The 25,373-nt window shown below is 57.0% G+C and overlaps 1 protein-coding gene across 2 annotated transcripts in view; it reads right to left on the bottom strand.

Moving 5' to 3' along the window:
- The window catches only part of MAD1L1 (MAD1 mitotic arrest deficient-like 1 (yeast)), a 396,911-nt gene that overhangs the window by 174,225 nt on the left and 197,313 nt on the right, over nucleotides 1-25,373 (bottom strand). For both annotated transcript variants that reach the window (XM_012639097.1, XM_012639098.1), the window contains 2 exons: nucleotides 22,097-22,237; nucleotides 4,971-5,027 (listed from right to left, as the gene is read on the bottom strand). In XM_012639097.1, the coding sequence (XP_012494551.1) occupies nucleotides 4,971-5,027; nucleotides 22,097-22,237 (198 nt within the window). The remainder of the gene's footprint in view (nucleotides 1-4,970; nucleotides 5,028-22,096; nucleotides 22,238-25,373) is intronic.

The following is a 25,373-nucleotide window of genomic DNA, read 5'->3' as shown; positions in this document are numbered from 1 at the left end:
TCTTTCCTTGTGATAGTAATTGCATTTAAAGAAAAAAGCATGAATTGTACTTATGCTTACTAATTAGTATGGGTTTCCTAATTAATAACAGAAAGTCAAACTGCCTTTGTCTTGTCATCTGCAATTAGCTAAAGATGTATAAATTTTTCTTTTTTCTCTCCTAAATAGCAAACTGACTTTGGGTCAGAAGACTGGGTAAAGGAGCTGCACCAGGCTGCGTCCCCGCCTGCCATGGACAGAGAGTGTGAGGGACGCAGTTGGCAACGCCCTGGACGTGGGTTGCTCTAACTATCCCAGGGGCTAGGGTGCCTCTCTCCCAGACAACACCCACCGCCAAGGCTGTCACTGGGAATGGGATGGCAAAGGCCTTAGAGCCAGACCCAAGGCCAGCTCCAGCCCTCCCATCTCACAGTGATCCCTGGTGGCTCACTTGTCCTCAATCTCTGGTCCCTCCACCATAAAATGAACAGCTAGTCGGGTCAGTGGTGTACGTCAGCAGCAGGAACTTCCCCCACGCACAATCACTTGTGTTTTACTGGTAACCCTGGGAGAGAACACCGGAGACACTGAGGGGCTCTTGATTTACACAGAGGAGGGAGACCTGTAGCCCACCCCGCATAGCCGAGGGAGGCGGGCAGCCAGGCCCAGGCCAGCCCCCATAGGGCTCCCACGGCCCTATGCTCGCTAGGCACCTCTCTACCTGATCCCTCCCCTGAAGGGCACCGTGTGAGGCTAGAGGGACACAGGGCCAAGGAGACACCTCCAATCCTCGGGAGCCAATCTACGGGGACTTCAACTCAGGACAAAAGGATGAGGCCAGGAACACAAGCTTAAAGCTGAAAAAGGAGTTGAATGAGCCAGCAGCAAACGGGCCTGAGTGTGGACGAGGAAAGGTGGAGAGAACATGCCAGGGGTCTGGAGGAGGAAGAACATGGAATGTTCCAGGAGCTGATTACCCAGCCACATGTGGCTACTAAAAGTGATTAAAATCAAGCCATTAAGATTTTCGTGTTTCAGTTGCCCTAGCCACAATCACACTGGTGACTAGTGGCTACTGTGCTGGCTGGGCCGGACAGAGAACATTCCCATCGGGCAGAATGCTCTGCTGGACAGCCCCGTCTAGCCTCGGGCTCTGTCATGCTCTGGACAAACCTCCTTCGACGAGCTGCAGTGGTGTCAGGAGGTCCCCCAACTGGGTGAGGGGTCTGGGGCTGGCCAAGGCCAGATAGGTAATTCGTGTCAGAGCCCCAGGCTTCCCACACCCCGTACAACCATCCCCCTTGGTCAAGGCAAGGGCTTCCTTGGGCAGCAGAAGACACCCCGGCCCAGGAGCATGGGTGGAAGGTTGAGGCTCACGCCATTGTGAGCATCCCCAAGCACTGCCATTGCCTAGTTTCCTTTTAACTGGGAAAGAGGAGAGAGAAGTGAAACAAACAATGTGAAGTAAGCTAAGGCCTAGACAGTTACAAGCGGAGATTACATACTTGTCTGAGGAGGAAGATCCAGGCCTGAAGACAACCAGCAGGAGGCGCCACAAAGCCCGTCTGTCTACACAGAGGCCTAGTGTCGGCAATGCTAAGAACCCACTCAGATGGAGCCCCGGGCCCGGCCCATCATGCGGGACTACAGGAGTGACCCCAGGGAGGGTACATCCACCAGCAGCTCCCCGCTGACCACTGGCCCCAAGGTTCCCTGGTGCAGGGGCTGGGGGCCTCTGAACTGAGGTGCCAGCCCTGTTGACGTCAGAGGGCCCCCAGGGAGAAGTATGGTCATGACCTCCTTGTGAGTCCCTGGGAGGCCCGTGCTGCATTGTGCCCACCCCGCCTAGGCGCCCAAGGCCAGCTCCTGTCCTCCCTACCCTGAGGAAGGACCTAGGTTAGCAGGTTCCCCAAAACCACCCTGGCGCTGAGAGAAGGGCCAACGTCAAGGTCTAAGGTGTCAGTTCCGAGGTTGCCAGGCTTCTGTGGAAAAGGGGGTCCAGATGCAAGGATAGCCACAGGCTCAGCCTTGATGCCCAGGCTTGGTGTGTGCTGGGCACAACTCCATCTCTAATGTCTCCTGGCCTCATGCACAGTGGGAAACGTGGCCCCAGGAACGTTTCAGTTCAGGTCAACTGGAAGCCCGGCATGTCTACACACAGGACAGCATGGCTCCTAGGGCTTCCCCAACTCGGCCCCGGCTTCTCAAAGCCAACAGGAAAACACCCTTATTTAAAGAGCCTGGACACTCAGTGAACAAGAAGGAAGCACTGACAGTCCACGGGTTTGGAAAGCCAGGAAGACCACGCTGGTTGGTCCCACCGCCACGAAACACCCACAGAGCTGGGAAAGCTGCAGCATCCCCCCGTTAACCACCCACGTGCTCAGTCACCAGACTCCACAGTGTGCAAAGCTCTCCCTCACCTGCCATGCGCTGCTGCTGGTGCGCCAGACTCCACAGTCTACTCAGCTCTCCTGCCAGGTAGCATTCTGAACCACCCTCGCTGAAGGTCGTGGGACTTAGCCAACACAGTTATGATGGGTTCCCCTTCAAATTGCTTTAGCAGTGAATGCTCACTGCAGAAAACACAGGAAAAAACAAAACCGCCACTCACTGGTATTTCTACAGTCTAAAGATAAGCGTGGCTCACACTCAAATTTAAGCAGCACACACGATAAAGACTGCACTGCGACACTGCCTGAGAGCTGCTTTCCCTCTGTCTGGAAGGGCATCACCTCATCACCTCTCCTGCGCACTTCTCACCTGCACACCTAGCCCGGGTTAAGCCCATGAACCAATGGTCACTTGAGCACGGCAGACAAATGACTGACCAGCCATGCTCCCAGCTCACCCTGTACATCTCAGATGGGCCCAAGGGCTCCGGACCAGCCAGCCCCTCCCAACAGACCCCTTCCTGGCCTGCCTGACACTGCTTCAGACCAGGAGAGGTAAGAACCAGCACTAGTGCCTGCGGTGCGTGCGCCTCCCTCCTGCTCCTGGACGCCTCCGCCTTGTGACACACCCCTCCCCACTGGGCTCCCACAGCCGTCAGGTGGAATAAATCTCTCTCCATCCAGCTCCAGCCGCCCCTAGGCCCTTCAAGCAAACCCCTCACAAGTGCTGTCAGTGCTCACAGCTCCCGGCCTCCCTGGAAACAGTTCCCACGGAGATCGTCAATCACCCGGCCCCAACCCTCTGCTTCTCTCTCAGGTCCTCGTGGCAGGGTCTGACAGAGTTGGTCGCTCTCCACTCAAACACTTCCTGCTCCAGGGCTCTGTGAATGACCTGCCCTCCCTGGGATATCCTGACTCATGCTGCTCCCCCAAATCCGATGGGGGATGCTGGAGTTGGGCCCAGAGGCTCAAGCCTCAGGTGCTGCCTTCTCTGCTAACTTCTCACTCCTGAGGACGGAAATGTGCAGGCCTCATCTCGAGGACCCCAGGCCGGTGCGTCTGCCCAGCAGCAGGTACCCCAGGCTCCCAGGCTTTCCCTCTAGCCCCCACCCCATACCATGACCCCACCTAGACCAGAACAACGCAGTGATCCTGGATTCCCGGCCCTCATGTACCATCTCATTGCATCTGCCTGCAGTGCAGCCAAACTGACCACACCACTGTGGTGTGTGGTGGATACCTGCACCCCCAGCCACAGCCTCTCTGCAGCGGCCAGGCACCCCCATAAAGATGGGAACTAAGTCTCACCCCCACCACCTCCAGCCCCGTGAAATCATGTCCTCACCACAGCCACAGGCCTGCCTAGCTTGAGCCCTGACGGCCTGCTGGCACTCGCTTCCGTGTCCCCAACCCCACTGTCCCAGGGCACGCTGGCCCCTTCCAGTCCCAGGGCCTGGCCCCCCAGCTGTGCGGCCACAGACACACCGTCAGGGCCCTGAGCACAACCGACCCGGCTCTAGTGCTGGGCCCGGCCTCACCCCTATCCTCGCCCCAGTGCCCTGGCTCCAATGGGTTTCTGACCCTCCCAACCCTGCCCCATAGGAAGGACCAACAATAATGACCACAGCTGCAACCACAGCAGGCTGTGAGGCTGTCTCCACAACTTAAAAAGCAAGTTCATTTCAACTGACCCTCACTATGCCCCTGCGAAGTGCAAGGTGAAGGCTCTGAGTCAGAGAGCCAGGATGCCTGCCCAGGGCTCAGACTGGCAAGGAAGGACGTGGAATAGGAGCCTCAACCCGAGATGCCAGTCCTGAGTCCACCCCAATGCCGATGGCGCCCCCCTGGTAGCACATGTGGCCTGAAGCTTCCCTGTGTCCTTCCCAGACAAGGCCAAGGCCAGGGAAGCATGGTGTGGGCTTTTATCTGGTTTAGGCCAAAATGCTTCAAAAGCAAAGCCCATTTGTTTCCTGAAATGGTCAGAAAGCCTTTTAATACTGGAGATAGAGAAACCCAAGGAGAGCCCCGGCCGAGGTCACCAGTGAGCTTGTGCCACACAAGCTCAGCCACAGCCAAACTAAGTGAGCACAGGGCTGACGCGATCTGGGGAGAAAACACACCTTAAAAGCACATCTGCATAATCAGCAGAGAAATAAAACTGCACATGGCAAATAAACACACACTAATGAAGACCCTACATCTTTGGGCGCACACAGAGTGAAGCCCGAGTCCAGGCTGAGGCAGCTGTCCCTGCTGGTGACAGGCCCTGTGTGGACTGGGCGGGGGCCAGGGATGCCATGGCACTGACATCCGCTTTGGCAGCCCCGGGCTCCTTGCGGCCCACATGGTGTTCACATCTGCTTTGTCTCAACAGCATGGCCTTGTACGGCACACAGTTCCAGGCAGGGGAGGCTCTGTCGAGATCATGCACACTCTGTCACTGGGAGAGAAGGGACCCACACCCTTATGCCTGCAGGATAAGTCCTGATGGGGACAGGACAGGACAAGTTCCTGCTGGGGACCCAGGATCCAAGGTGTCTTAAACCAGGACTTCCTTCTGCCACAGAGGCAGTAAACAAGTGCCGTCTCAGGACTTACCATGTCCGCTCTTTGTTTCTGGCCTCCCAGCTCCTCCAGGGCCTGTGACAGCTGAGCCTGTAAGAGGAGACAGAAAGTGGGTCAGACACTGTAGGCCGCCCAGGCCTCTGCTCTGGCCTGTAGTGGATGTACCTCCCATCACCCCGTGACCTCTGCTCCCTGTTGAGCAAATGAGGTCCCAGGGGCTGGGCAGCAGGCAGGTGGCATGATAGGCAGGGCCAGAGCTGCTGCCCAGGTAACTAGGCAAGCAGCAGGTGGCACAACAAAATGCAAAATCTACCCCTAAGACCTGCCTCTGGAAACTGACTACTAGTTGCTGGTGGACATGATGTGTCCTGAGAGGGACCACGGGACTCCGTGGAGGACAAGGGAGGTGTCCAGGACAGGCTCTAGGACCCAAGGGAGAGGGGGAACAGCTCACCTCCTCCTGTAGGCTCATGCTCTGGAAGAACTGATTAAGGCCACCTTCCTGACAGAGGGCACGTCTCAGAAAGTCTCTGAAGCTGCCTACCCATGGCCCACCCCATACAGGACCCCAAAGTAGAGGGAGCCCCCTGCCCCACACTGCCCCCAAGAATGCCTGGCCTACCCCTTGCTAACAGTTCAGACTCAAGGGCAGCCTGGACTGTCTGAGCCAACAAGGCCATGCTGGGCTCTGAGAACCTGGCAGCCTTTTCTGACCAGGGGGGCCTCACCGAATACCTAGTCTGGGCCACAGAGCTTGGCTCCCCGCTGAGGACAGCATCCTAACACCCACAACCTTGATAGGCTGCCCTGGCCTTTGCTGGAGCAGTCCCAGTTACAGGGCGTATGATCCCAGGACCACGTGCAGGAGCTAACAAGGAGGCCGGGCTCAGGCCTGGGCCAGTCTGACTGGCGTGAAAGCCACGGGGAACAAGCACTGAGCAGAACCCAGAGCAGGAACATGGGTGTCAATCAGGCACACTGTTCTCTGCCCACCAGCCTCTCCTAGAGAGGTCTTGGCCTTGAAGCTCAGGAATGAGGTTGGCCTCCAGAGTCACAGGCTCGAAAAATGAGAATAGATAATGCACTTTTCCCAGAAAATAATGCAAAGTAAACCTACCCAATAAGCTGCATGGCCACTGCTGGGAAACTGTGGCAGGTGCCTCTACCAGCCAAGATGCAGAAGCACTCTCCATCTCACTCCCACGGGGTCTGAGCGGCCACATGGCCCTGAGCATGGGTACCCATCTCCCAGAGGGGACCAGCCCTGCCCAGGGAAGGCTGGACTCAAACTCAGCCCTGTAAATGTTCCATTGCCTTCTTGCACCATCCCCTGGGCAGGGTGACAGACCATCAGCAGCAACAGACACGTGCATATGGTCACCTCTTCCAGGGACCCTCCACAAGGACCCCCACATCAGCTCCTGAAGGCCTGCAGGAAGGAGAAACTCGAATGCTGCGGCCCCAGGGGCTGCAGAGGAAGGGCACTCTGCACAACCACATCTTTCTAAAGCCCAGCCAAACCCCAGACACCAGGTGTTCATTTCCTGGGCACAGGTCCCCGTGTACTAGGCCAAGGTGTGGGGAAAGCGCATGTCCCTCTGTGGCCCTGTGTGAGCTGATGCTCATAGGACTGAGGCTACAACAGAAGGGAGGAGCTGGCAACCCTGGGAAAAATCATTACCGTGACAATGCAGCCTCCTGGAACAAGATTTCCAAAACCAAGCCAAACAACAACAAAATACAAAACCCACCCGTCAAGAAGCCAGTGCCAAGGCTGATGTTCTTGTGGACGAGTGAGGACATTCCTCAAAGTCGACCACTTCGGCCCCACCACTGCCCAAGTGTCAGGGGTTTGGCGCAGCCACCAGGAGGGCTGGGAGAGATGAGGCCACGGCGACCTCACCAGGCCCTGCCAGCTGGCCCCTCACAGGCAGGAAGTGATGTGCTCTGTAAATTCTCCAAGACCCGCGAGCTAATGGCACACAAATATTTAAACCGAGAGGACAAGATCAACCGAGCAGAGCTGGGAGCAGCCTGGCCTGGAGCAGCACAGCCTCCTGCCGTGGGCGGGTGGCAAGAAGGGAGGGGACGCTTTCAGGAGGCAGCACCAGCCCAGACCACCTCCTCTCAGATCCCCTGCAGTCAGAGGCACCAAGGGCAGACCAGTTGCCTGTAGAAAGATCCCTGCATGGCGCCAGGCCACCTTACCGCTGACGTGCTCGCTGGCCCACCTGCCCAATCCTGGGAGGTGGGTTTTCTTACTGGTCTTCCTTCGGGAAGGAAGAAACCAAGGCTCGGAAATGAAGCCACACCCCAATCCCACCCAGCGGTCAGTGACAGGGACAGGATTTGGGCCCAGGGCTCTCTCTTTCCACCACACTCAAACTGGCGAGAGCAGCACTGCCGGAGCCCCTGCTGCTCTCCAGGCACACGATCCTCTCTCCCTGTCCCCAGTGACGCTCCCGCACTGTGACAGATACCACACCCTCCCTACCCGATCAGCGCCACGAAAACAGCACGACAGAAACATGGGCACAAGATGCAAACAGACATTTCCCAGAAAAGGAAACACATATGGCCAGGAAACATATGACAAGGTAATCAACATTGTTATTAATTAGGAAAATGCAAATCAAGACCAACAATACCACTTTGCATCCATTTGATTAGCGAAAATTAAGTATCTTAGGAATACTAAGAGCTAGAAAGTATATGAATCAATTGGATCTTATATACATTGACGGTGGGAATGAAAACTATCAATAGTAAATTACTTTATAAAATAACTTGCCATTTCCTTAGTGTTTAGCACTTGTATGTCCTGTAACTCAGTGATCCCACCCTGAGGTATGCATTCAGAGAAACTGTTAAACGTGCCCACAGCAGGTCCGCACCAAGCTCTCCTCACCTGCTCCGCGAGAGAAAAAACCTGAAACACACAAGATGCCCATCAGCAAGAGAACAAGTAAGAAGCTGAATGTGCTTGTGTAACGGACACTCTGCCACAGGCCACAGCCACGTGCAACACCTGCACATGACAAGGTAGAGAGCATGAATCTCAGACAAGAGTGTTGCTCTTTCTGTGAAGTTCAAAATCTAAACAATGTAGTATTTAGGCATTCACATATATGCAATTAAACTATCTTTTTTAAAGCAAGGCAATAACACACACAGAATTCAGTGCAGTGCTACCTGTAGTGGGGAGGGGTGGGGCAGGAGCTGGACAGGGCACATGGCAAGTGGGACACCAGCCACAGGGACCGTCAGCTCCTGCGACCCCAAGAGCCCCTGAGCTGGGGGCAAGCTCCCATATGTTCCTTAAACAAACAAAATTCAAGACCCTAATAGAAGGCCACACATGGACCGATGACAGGGTGTGTTCTGGATCCAGGTGAGGCCTAACCCATCCTAGGACCTGCAGTACAGGAGAAGTAGGCCAGTGTGATGTCCTGCGCAGAGGGCCCCTCCGTCCCCTAGAGGCCCAGGCCATGCCCTCAGCCCGCCTGACCCAGGTCCCACTCTCACGTAAGTCTGCCCCTGGCCTGTTCCGCACACACACAGTGGTCTCCCGCTGTCCCTGAGCAGCCGTCCCTGGACCTTTGCACCTGAGGCCCTTCCTTCTCACAGACCCTCCCGCTTTGCCCCACACCATCATTCTCTGTTCAGAGAGGCCTCGAGGCCATCATCCTCCTGAGCTGTGCCCCATGTCCCGGCTCTTGTCCTCACTGCCTTCTGCTGCCCAAACACACTGTGTCTGTGTCCTAATAGCAGGCGGGAGTCAGGCAGGTGCACCTCCGGAGACCCCCCAGGCCATAGTGCAGATGCACGGCCTAGAGGGAGGCTGTGGGGCTTGTCCAGGCGTGAGACCGAGAGCTGAGAGCCACCATGGGGGTGGCCGTGGGAGGGTGTGGAGGGCCTATTCAGGGGTGGGATCCACGGGGTGGGATCCACAGGGTGGGATCCACAGGGTGGGGCCCAAGATCTGGGGAGGAGGGAGAAGGGAAGAGGCAGGGGCGAGACCAGGACCGGGCAACTGGAACGATCACAGGGCAAGGCTCTGAGATGAGAAAGACTGAAGGTGGAAAAGCATATGTTCATGTGCACGTGTGTGTGCGCGCGCACACGCTGGGGGCTGGGGAAGGCGATGAGCTTGGGAGCATGGAGGAAGAGGCCCCACCAGTCGTGAGATAACAGCACAGTGAACACAGTCCCTGGGGGCCCTGACAGCAGCACACAATCTCTGAACTGCTCAGATCTGCAGACTGCCCAGCCCCCAGAGGCCCAGCCCAGTTCTGGACCCAAAGCAAAACCAACCCCTGCCAAGGCCCACTGTGCAAGCATAGGCATGAGTGCCTATGCCCTCCACCCAGAGAGCTCCTGATCCCCACCCACACCTCCCACGAAATGCCAACGGGCAAGTGAGGGGCAGGCCTTGAACTCTGCGGACCACCAGCCCACAGGTGCCTGGGCCCTCACACCACCCCAGGCTGCTCGAGGGAGAGAGCTGCACATGGGACAGACGACGAGCCCCAGGTTCTAGGGGAAAGGCTGCCAGCAAGCTGTCCCTCCTCACAGCCACAGAACCAGCACGTCCCAGCTGAATCCTGGACATTCCGACTGCAGATGGGGTCACACCAGCACATGGGAACAGCTAATGGAGTAACGACCGATCCCCCGTGAGCCCAGATACTGCCTGCTTTGCCAAGCTGCACACATGCGTGCTTCTGGGTCACACCATGTGGCCCGGCAGAGCCCTGGCACTCAAAAAGCAGCCCCGGTCCACGCTCACTAACGCTCTGCCTGTGGGCTGCTATGTGAGGGCCAGTGGCCTTGAGACCCAGCACCTCTCCCAGATCAAACTGCACCTGCAGGTCACTAGGCCACCCCAAACACAGGGGCAACAGGAAGGTACTGAGCTGGACCAAGCAGCAGAGAAGCAACCACAGAGTGTGCGTCTGCATTAGAGCCGCCCATGAGGCCCTTGTGACCATGGTGCACACCAGGTCTGGTACAGTGCCCCAGGCCCAGAGGTGGTCGTTGTGGTCATCGGATCGGCCCTCAGGTGACACCTACAGTGCACCAGGTATGATACATCATCACCTCAATTTACACCAGTCCATATGGCAACCATGCAAGGATGTGGCCCCTGGCACTTTATAGACATAGCGCAGAAAAGGCCAGGAACCGTCAGGAAGCAGCAGGGCAGAAAGTAGGTCTGTGCCAGGCCCAGCCCCAGCTCCTGCAGCTCCCATGCAGACCTGGCGAGTGCAAAGCCATGCAAGAGCTGCAGCAACGGAGACGAGACCATGGCAGGCATCCCGGCTCATGGTGAGAACAAGTCGGGCCACGATGACCTCAGCCTTCACTGCCAGGCTGCAGGCAGCCAGGCCAAGATAGTGCTGCAGGCGTTTCCAGGGTGTTTTAACAAGGGTTCTGCAGGGACACGACTGAGCAACTTGGGTCCAAAGGTGAGTTTATTTACGACTGGCTGGTCAACCTGAAGCAAGGACTTCTGACTAACAGGTGTCCATCTGAAGAGCCCGACCCTGCCCCCAGCCCCATCCTATCCACCGTCTCCAATCAGTGACTTAAGAAACACAGAAAGCATGCTCCTCAAATCTTCACAGGGCCCGGGCTTGGAAAGAGAGCAAACATGATGGAGACCAGTGAGATTTTAGAAAGATCCCAACTTCAGAATCGTGGCAGAAACCTGACTTGGAGCAAAGTTGGGCGCCGCACTCTGATCCGACCATCTGCCTGCACCTGCCTGCCTAGAGCGGCTCCGGAGAAAAACGCAACCCTGGGATGGAGACAGCTGCCATCATGAGCCGCAGTCGCTCGGCTTGTGCTCAATTAACCCTGCGCAAGTCCTGGGTCTCCCAGAGGGACGGAGCCTGAGGTCAGCAGGGCAGATGCAGACAAGCTGAAGTGTTCCCAGAGGTGACCAGGACAGCGAGGGCATCACCCTCAGCTATTCAGCCATGAAGAAGGAAGACTTGCAGAGATCACAAGAGCAGTCTTCAACCAAGGACGGAGTATGCAAAGACAACACTCGTCATGCAGCGAGCAACCCACTGGGGTCCTGAGGATGTTGTTTCTCCACCCGGGTGGTGCTGAACACAGATGCACTCGCGTTGTGATAACTCATGGACCCTCACGCTTATCATCTGTGGACGTCTGTCTATGAATGTTATACTTTCATTAAAAAGGTATATTTTAAAAATACATACTCCAGCACTCCGGAGAACAAATTAGGGAGGAAGACAGGGACAGTTCTGCCACTATACAAAGCAGCTGATTCTAACGGTGGGAAACTCACCATCCCTGGAAGTGACTGACAACCTGCTGCTTCTTCCCTGTTGGGCTCCAGGTGGGCCCAGGCTGGGGACTCTCAGAGAGTGGGTCCCCAGATGAAAGGGCGGGCAGGGAGGCAGGAGGGAGCTTCCTTGGGGCAAAGCCTGTGGTTAAAGGACGAATGTCAGCCACCTTTGGCTCCAGACTTGACAGGTCAGAAAGTGTGTGCTCCTGAGCACAGCTGCAGAGGACAAACACTTACTGAAAGTCAGTGACCATCCAGGAAACACATCACTGATCGTGACTCAGCCAGGATGAGTAGTCACAGGTCACGTTTCCAATAATAAAAAAAAAAAAATAAACATGTTTTTGAAAATGAGGGTGAGCATGGACAGAGCACGAGCTCGGGGGAGTGGGATGGCTGTGGCTGGGACTGGGATGTTCCGCAGCCTGTGCTACAAGCTTGGCCTCGGCTGCCCAGGTGTGCCGACTGCTTGGGGGGACCAGCACAGGGAAGGTGTCACACATGAGCAGAGCCCGGCAGAGTAGTTATTCCCCCCTCACCTTATCATTCAATGAACCTTAACTGGGGGAGGAAAAACAAAGGAAACATCAAAACATCCCTGGCCTGCTACCTGGAGAAGTGAGACCAGGGTCCTGCCACCAGGAGAGGACAGCAGGGTCCCAAGAAAGCCTGGAGGAGGAGGGAGCTCCCAAGGGACCCTCCCTCAGAGGCTGCAGAAGCAGCCAGCCCTGCCGACGTCTTGACTTCAGACCTCTGGCCTCCAGAACAGTGCAGGAGTAAACTTCTGTTGTTTTAAGCCCCCAGTTTCTGGTACTTTGTAAAAGCAGCCCCAGGAAACACATATCCTGCCCATCCCGGCCTCACACAGCATCAGCAGGCGTAGGGGCCACACAGCCAAGGGCCAGGGTCGGTCGTGAGAAGGCACAGCCCAGAGACACCCCGAGCCAGCAGGGTGGCAGGGAAGGCTCTCAACTTCCAGGGGCTCCCACAGCAGCTCCCAAATTTCCCTGACATGGAACCGAGGGCAAGGACGGCACAGAACAGTCCCGGTCTGAAGAATGGTCGTTTTTATCCCTTAAGCCACCATATTCAACTGGCTATGGAGCCCCCATCCCCATCACAAGACTGGGGGCCAAAGCAGGCTGCAGAGAGAAGGATGTGGGCAGGGCAGCAGGCCCATGCACGCAGGCTGTCCAAGGATGGCAGCAGGCCCATGGGATCACGGTCAGCACTGAGGAGGAGGAAGAGCTGGGAAGCAATAGCTCCAGACAAGCAGGAGCCAGACTTCGGCAGAGGAGGCAACGACGGACATGGGGAAAGGGCAGAGCCACCAGGAATCCCAGGTCCAGCTCAGAGTAGGCATCAGCGGCACCTGGCCCAGCCCAGCGAGGACAGCAGCTCCTATCACGGGCTCAAGGTCACACCAGGCAGAGGTGCAGCCCTGCTCTGTCACCCATTGGCCACTGAAGGACCGAGGGCAGCAGCTGAACAAGCAGGACATCACTGGGACCAATGAGCTGAGACATCGACATGCAGCAGAAGCCCAAGAAGTTCCTCCCCAAGTTAACAGGAGACATGTTCCATCAATTTCTGCCAACTCCATGCAGAAAGAACCACTCCTTGTGGGACAGTCACCCAGAAACAAAACATCCAAGCAGAAAACCACTGAAAGGTATCGCCAGCAGCTCCTGCCCTGTCCATGGTGTCCAGGCCTTGGGCCACATGACTACACACATGGCCTGGCATGGGGTAGCCTTTCACACTGCTTAAGGTCCTCGCTCTGCCATGGTGAACAAGGCCCAACCTTGAGGAGCTGGTGCTGGGGAAGAATGTAGCGCGACCAGTGTGTGGGGCCCTGGGTCAGGTCGCTGGCCTGGGGACCTGGGGAGCAGCTCTGGAGGGGCCTCACAGATGACTCTGGGTGGGTCTCGGGTTCTCCAGGAAGCCCCCTGTGGTGAAGGCAGTGGGGGTCAGCACAGCAGCTCCTGCAGGAAAAGCCTCAGGCCCTTGTGCCTCCCGGCCGTGTGTCTTGACCTGGGCCTGGGAGCTGCCTTTGGGGGGTCCTAGATGCCTCTTACTCCTGGGTGAGCCCGGGGGAGCCCCCGGCCCAGCTCCCGGCCACAGCATTCTCACAGGAGACATGTGAGACCAACATACTGAGCTGAGAGCTCCCTGAGCCGCGGGAATAAGGTGGGACTTAGAGAGGGGCTTCCCAAGGCCCAGGGGTGGGACTAGGCCAAGGCGGGAAGGCCAGGGTGCCCAGGTTCCTGGGCAAGTTGGAAGCTTCGCCATCTCTCAATCCCTCTTCATGGCCGCAGGGGCCTCTGAAAAGGGACTGACCCCACAGCTAGACCCCACCTTGGGCCAGGCCCTGAGGGGGAAGCGGGGCCCAGGACCAAAGCAGACTGGCAGAGCAAGGACGTGGAGGAAGGAAGAAAGGAAGGAAACCAGCTCCATCCCAAGAGAGGCCAAGCCCACTCAGAACTGGGCTTCCAGGGGACACACCCAGGTGCACCCAGAGGTGGAAGGGCCGTGGGAAGAGGGCTCCACTGCACAGCCCAGAAAAACCAGCTTAACCAGCCCCATGGTGCAGCCACTCCCAGCCCCTGCACCTTGGGGCTTAGTGACCACAGAGCTACAGAGCTGCCTCAGCCTAGGCCATCGAGCTACACACGGCTCTTGCTGGTTCTCCAGCCGGCCCAGGTGGCTACGTGTACTCAGACACGAGCCCCAGGCCCGAGCTCTGTCTGCAACACATCGGTGCTGCTCGGAGACCTCGGCCAGGCTATTTTTACTCTGAGGTGAGAAGCTGTTGCCTGCACCCGTGCACTGAGAACACAGCAGGGGGCGGGAGAACACGCAGGATGGCCAGGCCAGGGGGAACTGACAGCATCGAGCACAAATCCCGCAGAGCCTCACAGTGGAGATGCTGGGGCCCCAGAAAGCAGCCCCTCAAGGTCACAATTAGGGAGAGAATGAACCTGGAGCCCCAGGCCTCCTCTCCCCCCACCACCAGCTGAGCACCTCCTCCTGGATAGCAGCCCTGCAGGTGTGGCCTGCGGATGCAAAAATGCCCCCCCCGCATGGATGGAGGCCAAAGACGGCCACAAGTCCAGCTTCTCCTGGCTGCAGAGCAAAGGCCAGGCAAGAGGCAGTGCACAGGGCCAGATGCAGGTGTGGGGTGGAGGCTCAGGCCCACAGAGACACTGTGGGGGCAGCACAGGGTCCCTGAGGTAGAGGGGCCAGGCCTGTCCTGGGCTTAGTGCATGGCGTGCGGCGGTTCTCAAAGTGCTGGCCATTCGGGGCACAGCCAGCATCTCACAAGAGGGCTGCTCTTGGCAGCTATGTGGCTCTGACCCCTACGCAGACGCCAGGGACCAGACTGTTGGGCCACATCCCCTCTGGTGTTTGCCTGCTCCCAAGTTCACATACTGTGGTCCAACACAGAAAGTGCCCAGCCCAGACTACTGGCATTATTTTGTTTATCCCTTTGAATACTTCTCTGTAATACATTGCTTATCTTTGAACTGTTCCAAGATTTTTCATTTTATCTGTGCTCTGTGCCATAGAGTTATCTCAAGTTCTTTATCTAAGGAGAACAGTAAATAAACACACATGACCTAAGAAAGAACGGTACTTTGCACCCGGGGAAACTCCTGGGCTCTGCAGACAGTGCTCCTCCTCTGCTCTTGTGAAGCCCAACCATCCACGGCAAAGAGACGATGGCAAACAGCCACCTGAGACTCGCAGGCGACAGAGGAGACGGGGTGGAGACACTGTGGTGCCCGTTTTTTCCTACGCTGGAAGTCAGAAAGGATTTCAGATCCACTGCAACCTGAAATTGGGATTTTCCACATACCTCCATGCAGCCAGCAGTGCCATAATCGGTTTTAATTAAATAAACTGGAAACACAAATCTGGCTGATATGTTGAATTGAGGTGGCATGCTCTGCATATTGATAGCTTCTCTGACAGAGGATTCCTGACATATACTACCAACTCCTACAGCCGCTTTATTAAATGGAATAAATAAAAGCCGTGTAAAATGGCACAAACTTCACCAGAGAGGGGTGACTGGGATTCTCCTAACTCAACACTTCAGTTTGTTCTAGTGAAATGTTTTTGCTGGAATCAAAACATGTTCCCCTTCAGAGCAGACTTAGCTAATCGAGTGGAATGGAAGTTCTCTGTGCTCAGGCCACACCCCCAGCCCGAAGCCTGCATCCCCAGGGCGCCTGCCCATAGGGCATCCCCTGTAGACAAGCTGGCAGGAAAAGCCTGCTGACCCGAAGGGAGGCGGAGGAAATGGGGCGAGGGGTTACAGATGGGGGCGGAGAGAGGTCCAGGGAGAGGTCCAGGGAGAGGAAGGGTCAGAGACAGACAAACGTGCAGAGAGAAAGGAAGGACAAAGTGGGAGGCAAGGGAAGATGACAAGAAGCAGGAAGCAAACCTGGATGGGGTGGGGGGGAGTAGGGCAGGATGGCACCACTCCACAGCCCAGGCCCACCCTGAATCCCAGCAGCAAAGGACTCTGTCCACCGTTCCCCCACCCTTCCTCCCAGGCCAGTACTGCGCTGGCATAAGGGGCTTCTGTGGCTAATCAGCTGCATAATCAGATGCCGGGGGGCTGTTGGGGTGTCCTCCCTGCCTGCACCAGCCACCAGGCTCCCAAGACACCTGAGCAACAGAAGTGACTCCAGGGGGCCCACGGCGAGTGCACACTTTCTGCTGCACGTCTCCCAAAGGGTGCTTGCATCTCAGGGCGAATGACTGATAGCTTGTCTGGGAGGCTCTAAGGACCCTTTAACCAGTGAGTTCTATAAAGTTACATAACTTTTTATTATGTGTCAACAAATGATGCTCAAATAATAAACTCCTGACAGGCAGCGAAGCAGCCTTAAGTGCTTTAAGCGCTCCAAGTGTGGGCAGCTTACGGAGTTTCTGATACATAAAACGTTACTGTTTAATAAAAGAGATGGAGGCCGGGCGCAGTGGCACACACCTATAATCCCGGCACTTTGGGAGGTTGAAGCAGGAGGATCACTTGAGCATAGGAGTTTGAGACCAGCCTGGACAACACAGCGAGATCCCATCTCTACAAAAAATTTAAAAAAATTAGCTGGGTGTGGTGGCACACACCTGTAGCCCCAGCTACTTGGGAGGCTGAGGTGAGGGGATGGTTGAGCCCAGGAGTTTGAGGTTGCTGTGAGCTAGAATGACAGCACTGCTCTCCAGCTGAGGTGACAGAGAGACACCTTGTCTCTTAAAAAAAAAAAAAACAAACATGGAAAGCCCACCCACCCACCAAAGCCTCTAGGGCAGCATTCCTACTACCTGCAGCTGAGACCAGTGTCTGGTCTCGGTGAACTGGAGGGTGAGGTCAAAGTTGAGGCCCCCCTTCAATGTAAGGAGCCTCCTGGGCTCACAGCTGCCATGGGGGCCTGCTCCAGCACCCCCAGGTACTCTGAGCCAGGCCAGTAGTTGGAGAGCAAGGGAACAGGAAGCAGGGCAAGGTCGAGATGGGGCAGGCCCTGGGGAGTGTCTCTGTGATGTAGCCCCCACAGCTGAGGGCCAGCATCTCTGCCCTTGGAGGTTTAGGGGAGCAGAACGCCACCCGGTGAAGAGTCAAATCTGCTCTTGGCTCCACCCTCCTCCTCCTCCTCAGTTTCCCCAACGGCAAAATGGAGCAGCTGGTGAGAAGATGGATGAGACCATGAGGGTGCCTGCAAGCCAGAGGTGCTCAGCACATGGCAGGCGATATTCATCACCATGATGAATAGGATTAGCATAAAGGCACCCACCTGCTCGGGCCTCAGGGTAAAAAGGGGTTCAAAGACCCAAATGCCCAGTGACTGAGCTGCTGCCCAATGGGAAGCCTGGACACAGAGGCCTGTGCCCCCAAAGAAGCTGGCTGGAGATGGGAAGAGGGTGTGGGTTGTGGGATCCCAGACTGGGACTGGCATTGGTTCAACACCCAAGTGGATCTCACGGCTCCTCTGGGAGCCCACTCACTTTTCTGCCTAGCCCAGGGTTTCCTGCTCACCATCCAGCAATGCATGACCTGGGAGCCTGGAGACCTCAGTCCTGCAAGGAGCCTGGCTCCATCCTCTGGGGGCCCTACCTGCGGGTGCAGGGGTGGCTCCACCCCACACGCAAGCACAGGACATGTGGACTTTGCAGCCAGACTCCCACCGGCGGTGTGGGTCCAGCCCTCAGCACAACCTGAGCTGAGCTCACCAGAAAGCCTTCCTGGGTTCTCTTCTCCTGGCCCAGGAAGAGTGAGATCCTCACAATGGCTACAGGGAGGCCCACAGGCCAGCCCCTGCCCCAGGGCATTCTCGCCAGGCACACGCTGGACCACCACCAGACTTTGCAGAGAAGAGACCAAGGCCCTGTCACAGCAAGCAATGGCTGCAGACCCAGGACATGCTCTGGGTCTTCTGGCAAGCACCACACTCCCTTCACTGGGCACCTGCCTGTCCTGGGGGCTGGTATCCTGGCTGGGCTGCTCTTCTTGACGAGGTGGGCAAAGCCGTCCTTCAACCCACCTCATTCAGAGCCATGCCCCACTCTCATCCTGCCCCTCCCTCTGTTAACTGCTTAGCCCCTCAAGCTGAGGCCTCCTTCTTCCAGACTGGGGCCACCTCTGCAGGGAGGACCAAGTACAGCAGAGCCCCCAGCAGAAGCTCCCCGCAGGCAGGCCCCAGCCAGCCCCACTACAGTGTTGCACTGCGGAGAGCAGGGAGGCTCCAGCCAGGCTGCCAAGCCCTGGTCCCTCTGCTGCAGGTGGGCAGAGATGCTGGGTGAGAGCCAGTGTCCGTATGAGAGCCCCTCTCCGGTGAGGGCTCACACTTCCAAAGGTGCCTAGGGTGCCGACCACAGGAAAGGCCGTGATGTTGGCTGGGGGACAGCAATGGAGCTCCTGGGGGCTCGGTCTTCACACCACAGTGAGGCTGCTGGCTGAATGCAGTCATAAGCTGTGCTTCCTGTACTTTCCTGATTTCTTTGTTTCCACACTACATTTCCATTTTAAAAGGTACTGCCCTCCAAAAACTACAGAAGAAACGGTTTTATTACATGTTTCTCTGTACCTGTTACTCCTGTGATGTTATCAAGTGTCTGGGGAAACCCCTTGGGTTCCTGCCGCGATGCAGGTTCCTATCTCCGTCAGCACCGGCTACCCTACCATGCAGTCAGTCTGCCCTCCTGGGGAGGGGGCGGTAAGGAGACGCTGCCGAGAAAGGAGGAGAGCACAGCGGGGTACCCGCTTGAGTCCTCAAACCGCATACTCCCTCCTAGTCCTGCAACTGCCCTGGGGGCAAACACCCCTGCACTTGGAGCGGCAGCCAGCATGCGACTGGAGGGTCCTTCCTGTGGAGTGGTGCTGCTCCCGCAGAGAAGAGGTGTTACCAAAGCCCAGCTGACCTGGGTCCCCGCACTGGCTTCCCGCCCCTCCTGTATCAGCTCTCCAGGCCTCTGGCCTCCACCAAAAACAGGTTCCCCCTCAGCCTGGTGCGGGCTCCGGGCACACCTGGCTCCCTGTGCCCTGGCAATGTGACTGCCGCCTCCCAACTTACACCTCACTAGACAGGCAGCTCCTGGGGACCTGACTGCACACAGGGCCTCGCGCAGGGCTGTCTGGTACAGATGAGGCCAGCAGATGCCGGGCTGACTTAGCGGGAGAAGGCATCCTTCTCCCCAGCACACGTGCCAAGACAGGGCTGGGAGAAGCCCACCTCCTCAGGACTCCCTCAGTGGCAGCGCCATCCCACCCGCTGCTCCTAGCTGTGGGCTCTGAGACCCACCTGCTCTGCCTGCCAAGGCCAGGCCCATCCTGGCCCTAGGAACAGGATCGCGGGCTTATCTGCTGCCACCTGGTAGAGGCATCTGGGCACTGGGCCCAGCACACTCAGACAGACCTCCTGACCATGCTGGTCTAGTCACTGCTCCAGGAGGTGAGACCTTCAGGGGTGCCGCCCTCCAAATGAGGCCAGGTGCCAGGTCCCACTGTTGTGCAGGAAGCGGTGGTGACTGCTCCACAGACCACAGCGGGTGAGTGGCATCCCCAAAAGCACAGTGACTAGGGGCCCGAGGACCTCGCTGGGAGTCCTGGGGCACCATCCAGAACATACGGCTGCAGCGTCTGTCCACACAGGCACAGGCACCAGGGCCTGGGCCCCCAGGAGGAAGGAGTACAGGGACCATGCTACTTCTGGAGGGGCCTGGGAGGGAATAGGGGTGACAAGGACAGGCCAAGGTGGCCACCAGGGCTCAGGGGAGCAGTTCCTCAGCCCCACCCTGCTAGGACCAGCTGTGTGAACTCCCACAGAAATGACCACGGAGAAAGGACCAGCCAGTGCTAGTGATGGCCGCCTGCACTCTGGCACCACTGGGCACCTGACTCCTCCATCTGTGGAGCCTCCTGTAACTCCAGGAGACAGACAAGAAGGGGACTAACCTGCCCATTGCATGTCCCACAACAGAAAGCGGGGGAAGGAGCCCCCAACTCACACCCCATTAGCGGGGTGATGGCTGAGGCCCCCTGGGCTGCCCAGGTGAGGCACTGATTCAGTGATGGTGTTTGGTCAATGCACTCTGAGGCCACTGACAGCCCTGGATCACCCAGACACACAGAACACCAGAACATTCAGCACCACGTGTGCCCACGCTGTTAGGCTCAGAAATAACAGACCAGAGTGTGTGTGATGCGCACGGACACAGAGATCTCTCAACGTAAAAAAAAACAGTGGGAGGACAAGGAGTGTCAGAGAGCCCTCCCCACAAGCCTCTCTTCATTATTGTTTCAGGTAGAGCCAAACGTGTTATAATAGAATGGCTGTCAATTCAGGACTGGAGGTCCATGCATGGCACTTAGCAGTGGGCCCTGCACTCCCAGGGCTGCTGGGTATGGACGGCACAGCCAGGGTGGGAAGGAGGAGGATGAACACCAGCACACACTAGACAGTGGGCTGGGGCCAGAGGAGCAGGCCAGGGTGCAGGACCCAAGAGGTGGTCTCACTCCCAGGGGCTGCTCTGGGCTAACATGGCAGTGGGGACACAGCATAGCCCCCAGGGTGCCTCTGTTACCAGTTAAGCAAGAGACAGCAAGCACCTGTGGGCACCCAGACCAAGTGTCACTCCCAGGGCCTGAGCCTCTATCCCCAAGCTCTCCTCTTACCCACTGGACCATCAATCACCCACCTTCCCAGACACAGCTGTGCAAAACTCTATTTCCACCTTCCCCATGTACAGCAGCCCCAGGAGAACCACTGCAGCACAGCTCCCTGGGGCCCCATGAACTCAGCACCTTCTAGCATACTATTTAACTTATGTTCACTTATCAATGTCCCCTTCACCTAGAAGCTAAGCTCAGAAGGGGCACAGGCTTCGTCGATGTGCCCCTGGAATGGGGCCTGGCCCAGAAGACGCACTGGGCAATGTTGGCTGGGGAGGAACTATGGTCACACCTGTCAGCCTGGCTCTCTGCTATGGACCCAGGTCACCCCTACAGCTAGGACATCAGATGTGCCCCAAGAACACTGGCTGAATGAGGAGTAGACACAGCTGCCAGGGACAGAGCAATGGGCCATGCCGACAGCTCCACACACCATGGGTCTCCACGGTCAAGGCTAGCACAGAGTGAGCTCACTGGGCCTAGCAGAGCCAGCAGAAGCCTCAGAACCTCAGTCCTCCGAGAGGCAGGGAGTGCAGTCAGTGGCCCAGAGCTCAAGCACTGCAGCCTACAGAATCTCCCAGCTCAGTGACCTGTGCACATCCCTTGACCCCTCTGGCCTCAGTTTCCTCATCAGTAAAATCAGGGTAATAACAGCACCTTCCCTAGGGATGCAGTGACAATTAGACAGACGATGCGAGTAAAAGGTTGTGCAGAGCTGAGCCGAGCATCAGCGGTGCTAGCGGATGTGGCTGTAGCTGTGTTCCTGGCGGCCAGGAGCCAAGAAGACCCTGCTCCATGTCCGGGGCCAGGGGACCCCCCATACCGCAGGAAGGGCTGTGTGGTTCAGAAAGGAGAACTAGGCCTTTCTTCCCTTGTTGGGGACCTGTGGCCCGGGGAGAGTGTTGGGGAGGCCATAGCCACCAGGCCCTGTAAAACCCAGATGCTTTCTGTTGAGCAGATTAGAGCTGGGAAGCTTGGCGTGGACCCCAGCTGTTCAAAAAGGAAAATCGGGAATCTGATACACCCCCAGGCACCCATCAGCACATAGCCCCTAGGAACAGGCCACGAGGCCCAAGATGCCACAGTAGCCAGGATTCAGGCCACACTCAGTGAGAAGGGGGCACCGAGCTCCATAGAGGCCACTGGGCAGGGCAAGGACAGAGGAGCCACAGGCTGAGGCCGCCTCCTTCTTGGAGGATCCTGTGGCATCAGCAGGACAGGGACATGGGCGGGAGGACACAGCAAGGATAAACACCTATGCCCAGTCACACGGCAAGTTGGGCAACACCGAGCCTCAAGCTCTCCAGGACCCAGAAAAGCCCCCATACCAGCAAGAACCCACTGGAGCCCCCAGGGCCACCTCTGGGCACCGGGAGATTAACTCTCCTCATGAGGCCATCAAAGGGGCCGGGGGCCACCTGGGCCTCCCCACCATGAGCTGAGGGGACCCTGCTGAATGCCCCGTGCAGTTGTGAGAATTCAAGTAGATCATGTGTGCGAAATAACCAGCCCACGGCCCGTGACCTCCCCTGCCACCTGCCAACCCAGAACTAGGAAGACAGAACCAGGAAGACAGAACCCAGCTCCTGCCCACTCTGTCTAAGTCCTGCCTGGGGAAGGACCCTTTGGTGACATGAGCCCCTCCCGTCCGTGGCGCAGACTCACCTCCACCTCCGTGCTATGGGCGTGCACCTTCTGTACCATGTCTTCAGCCTCCCGCACGCGCCGGGTCAGCTGGGGCGAATACTCGGCGGGGGTCAGCTCGCTGTCGTAGGAGCCCAGGATGGCCCGCATGCCATCTCGCTCCTGTGGACATAGAGGGCAGCTGGTCAGGGCCCAGGGAGGCGAAACACAGACACAGGAGCAGGGTCATGGGTTCAGAGTTCAAGGATTCAGGTCAATACTCAGAGCCCACCTGTGAGGAAATCACTGGCGTGGACACAAGGTCCAGATGCCTGGCGTTCCCAGGCCAGTGATGACTGAGAACCCTGTCTTTAGCCTCATTGTCCGCTCGCTCTGACCATGCCAGGCCTCGGGCTGCAGTGGGTTGGACGCTCCACCATGCACCTGCTGTGTAGACACAGGCTGGGTTGGGGCAGAGGCCTCTGCCACTGTGGAAACAGCACGTGCAGGGCAGGGGTCCTTGGCGGGCAGAGGCCTCTGCTCCCCATCCCAGCCTGCGTTCATGGGTCCCTGTGACTTCTCTGAGTCCCAATCAAACTGAGCCCAGGAAAACAGCAGTGGGGTCAGTCGGGGAGGTGGGTTTGAACACCCCACTGTGCAAATGCCCAGGGCTCTCGGGACGCTTGAGGCTACGAGCATGTCACCGTGCCACTAGCAAGGCCCGGCACCCTTATCCTTTCTCGGGCAAAAGTCGGGGGTCACGTGAAGCAGCAGCGCAGGTTTCCTGAGATGACAGACTGATCGTGCAATGTCAGGACTAATTCCTGGGCCACAACAGAAATTACTGCTCAGCGTGTCCTGTTAGAAATGCTGATTAAGGCTGACAGTGTGAACCAGCAAGTTGGGCCCTGGGAGAGATGGGTGGCCCTGTCCTGAGCCAGGGGTGGAACAGACGCCTTCCTAGGATGCTCAAGGGATCAGTTGCCTGGTCCTGGAGGGAGAGGACAGGCCTCTGGAGACCAAGGATGCCCTTGGGCTCAGGAACTGCGCTGCTCTGATGGCCCCACAAAGGGGTTCCCAGATGTGGATGGAGAAGACCTCGTCCCCAGCAGATTCCAGGCCCAGGCTGGGGACCTCCAACCTGCTGTCATCTGCTGAGGTTCACAGTGGGCTGCACAAGCAGAGGAAGTCCAGTTCTCCTTCAGAAGCCCAGGTTTGCTAGAGGGCAGCTTCTCAGATCTTCATGAGACACAAGCACCTGGGGCCTTGTACCAGGTAGGCTCAGATTTGGCTGGTCTGGGGCAGACCTGAGAATCCGCGGATGTGCTCAGTAGCCTCTGCCTGGGGTTCTGCCCTACCCTTGGGTGACTGGGTAAGTATGACACGGGCAACAGAGCCCAGGAAGAAAAGGATGGGTTTCTGCAAGACCCAGGCTCAAAGCCCAGTGCTGCCCTGAAGCCAGCTACTTTTCCCCCAGGTCTCAGTGCTGTGGCTAATAAGAGGGGTAATGGACAGCTGTGAAGATAACTCAGCCACAGGCAAAGCGCCAGCGCAATGTCCTGTAAACAACCAGTGCTCACACGATGACAGCTGGAATCTTATTAATGTTGGCAAACGATGGCCAGCGACAGTCTCCGCATGTCCACTGGCACACACATTTTGGGGAAGGAGCCAGGAAAAAGACCAGTCCAGCCCTGGCACTACTGTCCCCAGCCAGTGTGCCCTCTCACGGGGAGCTGTGGGTGAGCTTAAGGGACCGCCCGCACTGCGCTGGCTGATAGAGACCTGTTCACTCAGACCTCCAGTTCCCCTTCCACGTGGCACTCTCGGTTCGCACTTCCACGAGCTGAGGCCCCTGGGAGAGACCAGCCCAACAGCCCTGTCCCCCAGCACTGATGTCACCCACGTGCCCCTACCAGGCCGTCCTTTGCAGGTGAGAATGGGCCTAGGAAACCTGCTGCCTCCCCTCCTGTGAGCCCAGGGAGCCCCTGGGGCTGCCGTGGCCACAGCCCTTCTGTTTTCTCCTGAGCTAGAGCACAGTTATCACCCGGTATGGACATCGTAATTAGTTGATGACAAAAAATTCAATAAGTGAGAAATTAAAGTTACAAATCCAACTGGAAATGATCACATATCTGTAGAAAATTTGTTTCCACAGGAAGGTTTATCGAGTGTCATAATTTTATTGAAATCCTATATCTTCCCATTGACTTTTATCGTCCTGAGCTGGTTACCAGACTTATCATTACCCGAGCGTCGATGCCATGCAAGGCAGGGCGGGGGACTTCCTTTCGTAAACAAGCTGTAATTGTCTCCTTTATTGACCAATAAATCTCCACCATCCTCTCCTAGTACACCAGGCGAGCAACGGCTGGCCGCGAAGAAAAGCAGAAAAAGTTTGTTGTTTGTAGCTTCTCAAGAAATTGTTTTATCATTAGTAAGTAGAAGAGCAAGAAGTGTGGTTTGATTTGATAATGACTTTTTAATGACTAATTCCACTTGTGGTAAACTTTGCTTCGTTTCCACTTGAGCGAATGCGGCGATAAATTGCAGAACAAACAGGCACCCAGGCTGTGCTGACGGAGGCCTTCGAGCCTTGTTCGAGCACAAAACAAAGCGATATTTCCCACTGAGTGCTTCTGCCTGGGTGCAGAGAAGTCCTGTCTGTAAGCAGTGAAATGTGATTGCCACGTAATTAATGGCAACTCAGACAACAGAGGACTTGAGGGGTCTCAGTGCCTCTGAGTGAAGCTGGGCCACGGTGGTGGAGGGCCCACCCCTGGCCTGCGGCAAGCCGGCCTGATGGGGCTATTCACCCAGAGAAGCGGCAGGGAGAGCCGGGGCCAGTCCCAGCCCTGTGTCAGCCACCAAGCATAAAGCAGTGGCTAGTCCCTGTCCCACCCTCACCAAAGCCAGCCTCAGTGTTACCATCTGGAAGATGGGAGGGTCCGCCCTGACAGTCCTGCCAGCGCTGACAGCGGAAGCATGTGGGATAAGGAGCCAGGTCACAAGGTGAGAGCCATGTGTGTAAGGACAATGCAAGCTTCAACTCCAAACCTCAAATCAAGGGTAATATTCAGCAACCCTCCTCCAGGGAGGCCCTAAGGAGATCGACCACACAGTGCACAAGAAAGAGCTCTGTAGACAGCTGGGCTGGCACAGGGACCATGCGTCTGCTTAGGGCAGCTGTGCCCTGTGGCAGGGCTTCCTGGCTGGGGCCAGGCAAGAGCCTTCCTGAGAGGGTCTGAATGTATCCTGTGGACCAACGCACAGTGGACCCATCGCTCCCAGTCCCCAGGCCACCATCCTGCAGACAGGG

This window comes from Propithecus coquereli, unplaced genomic scaffold (genome assembly GCF_000956105.1).
Source record: "Propithecus coquereli isolate 6110/MARCELLA unplaced genomic scaffold, Pcoq_1.0 Scaffold137, whole genome shotgun sequence".
NCBI classification, from domain to species: domain Eukaryota; kingdom Metazoa; phylum Chordata; class Mammalia; order Primates; family Indriidae; genus Propithecus; species Propithecus coquereli.
This window is presented reverse-complemented; position numbering and strand designations above follow the sequence as displayed.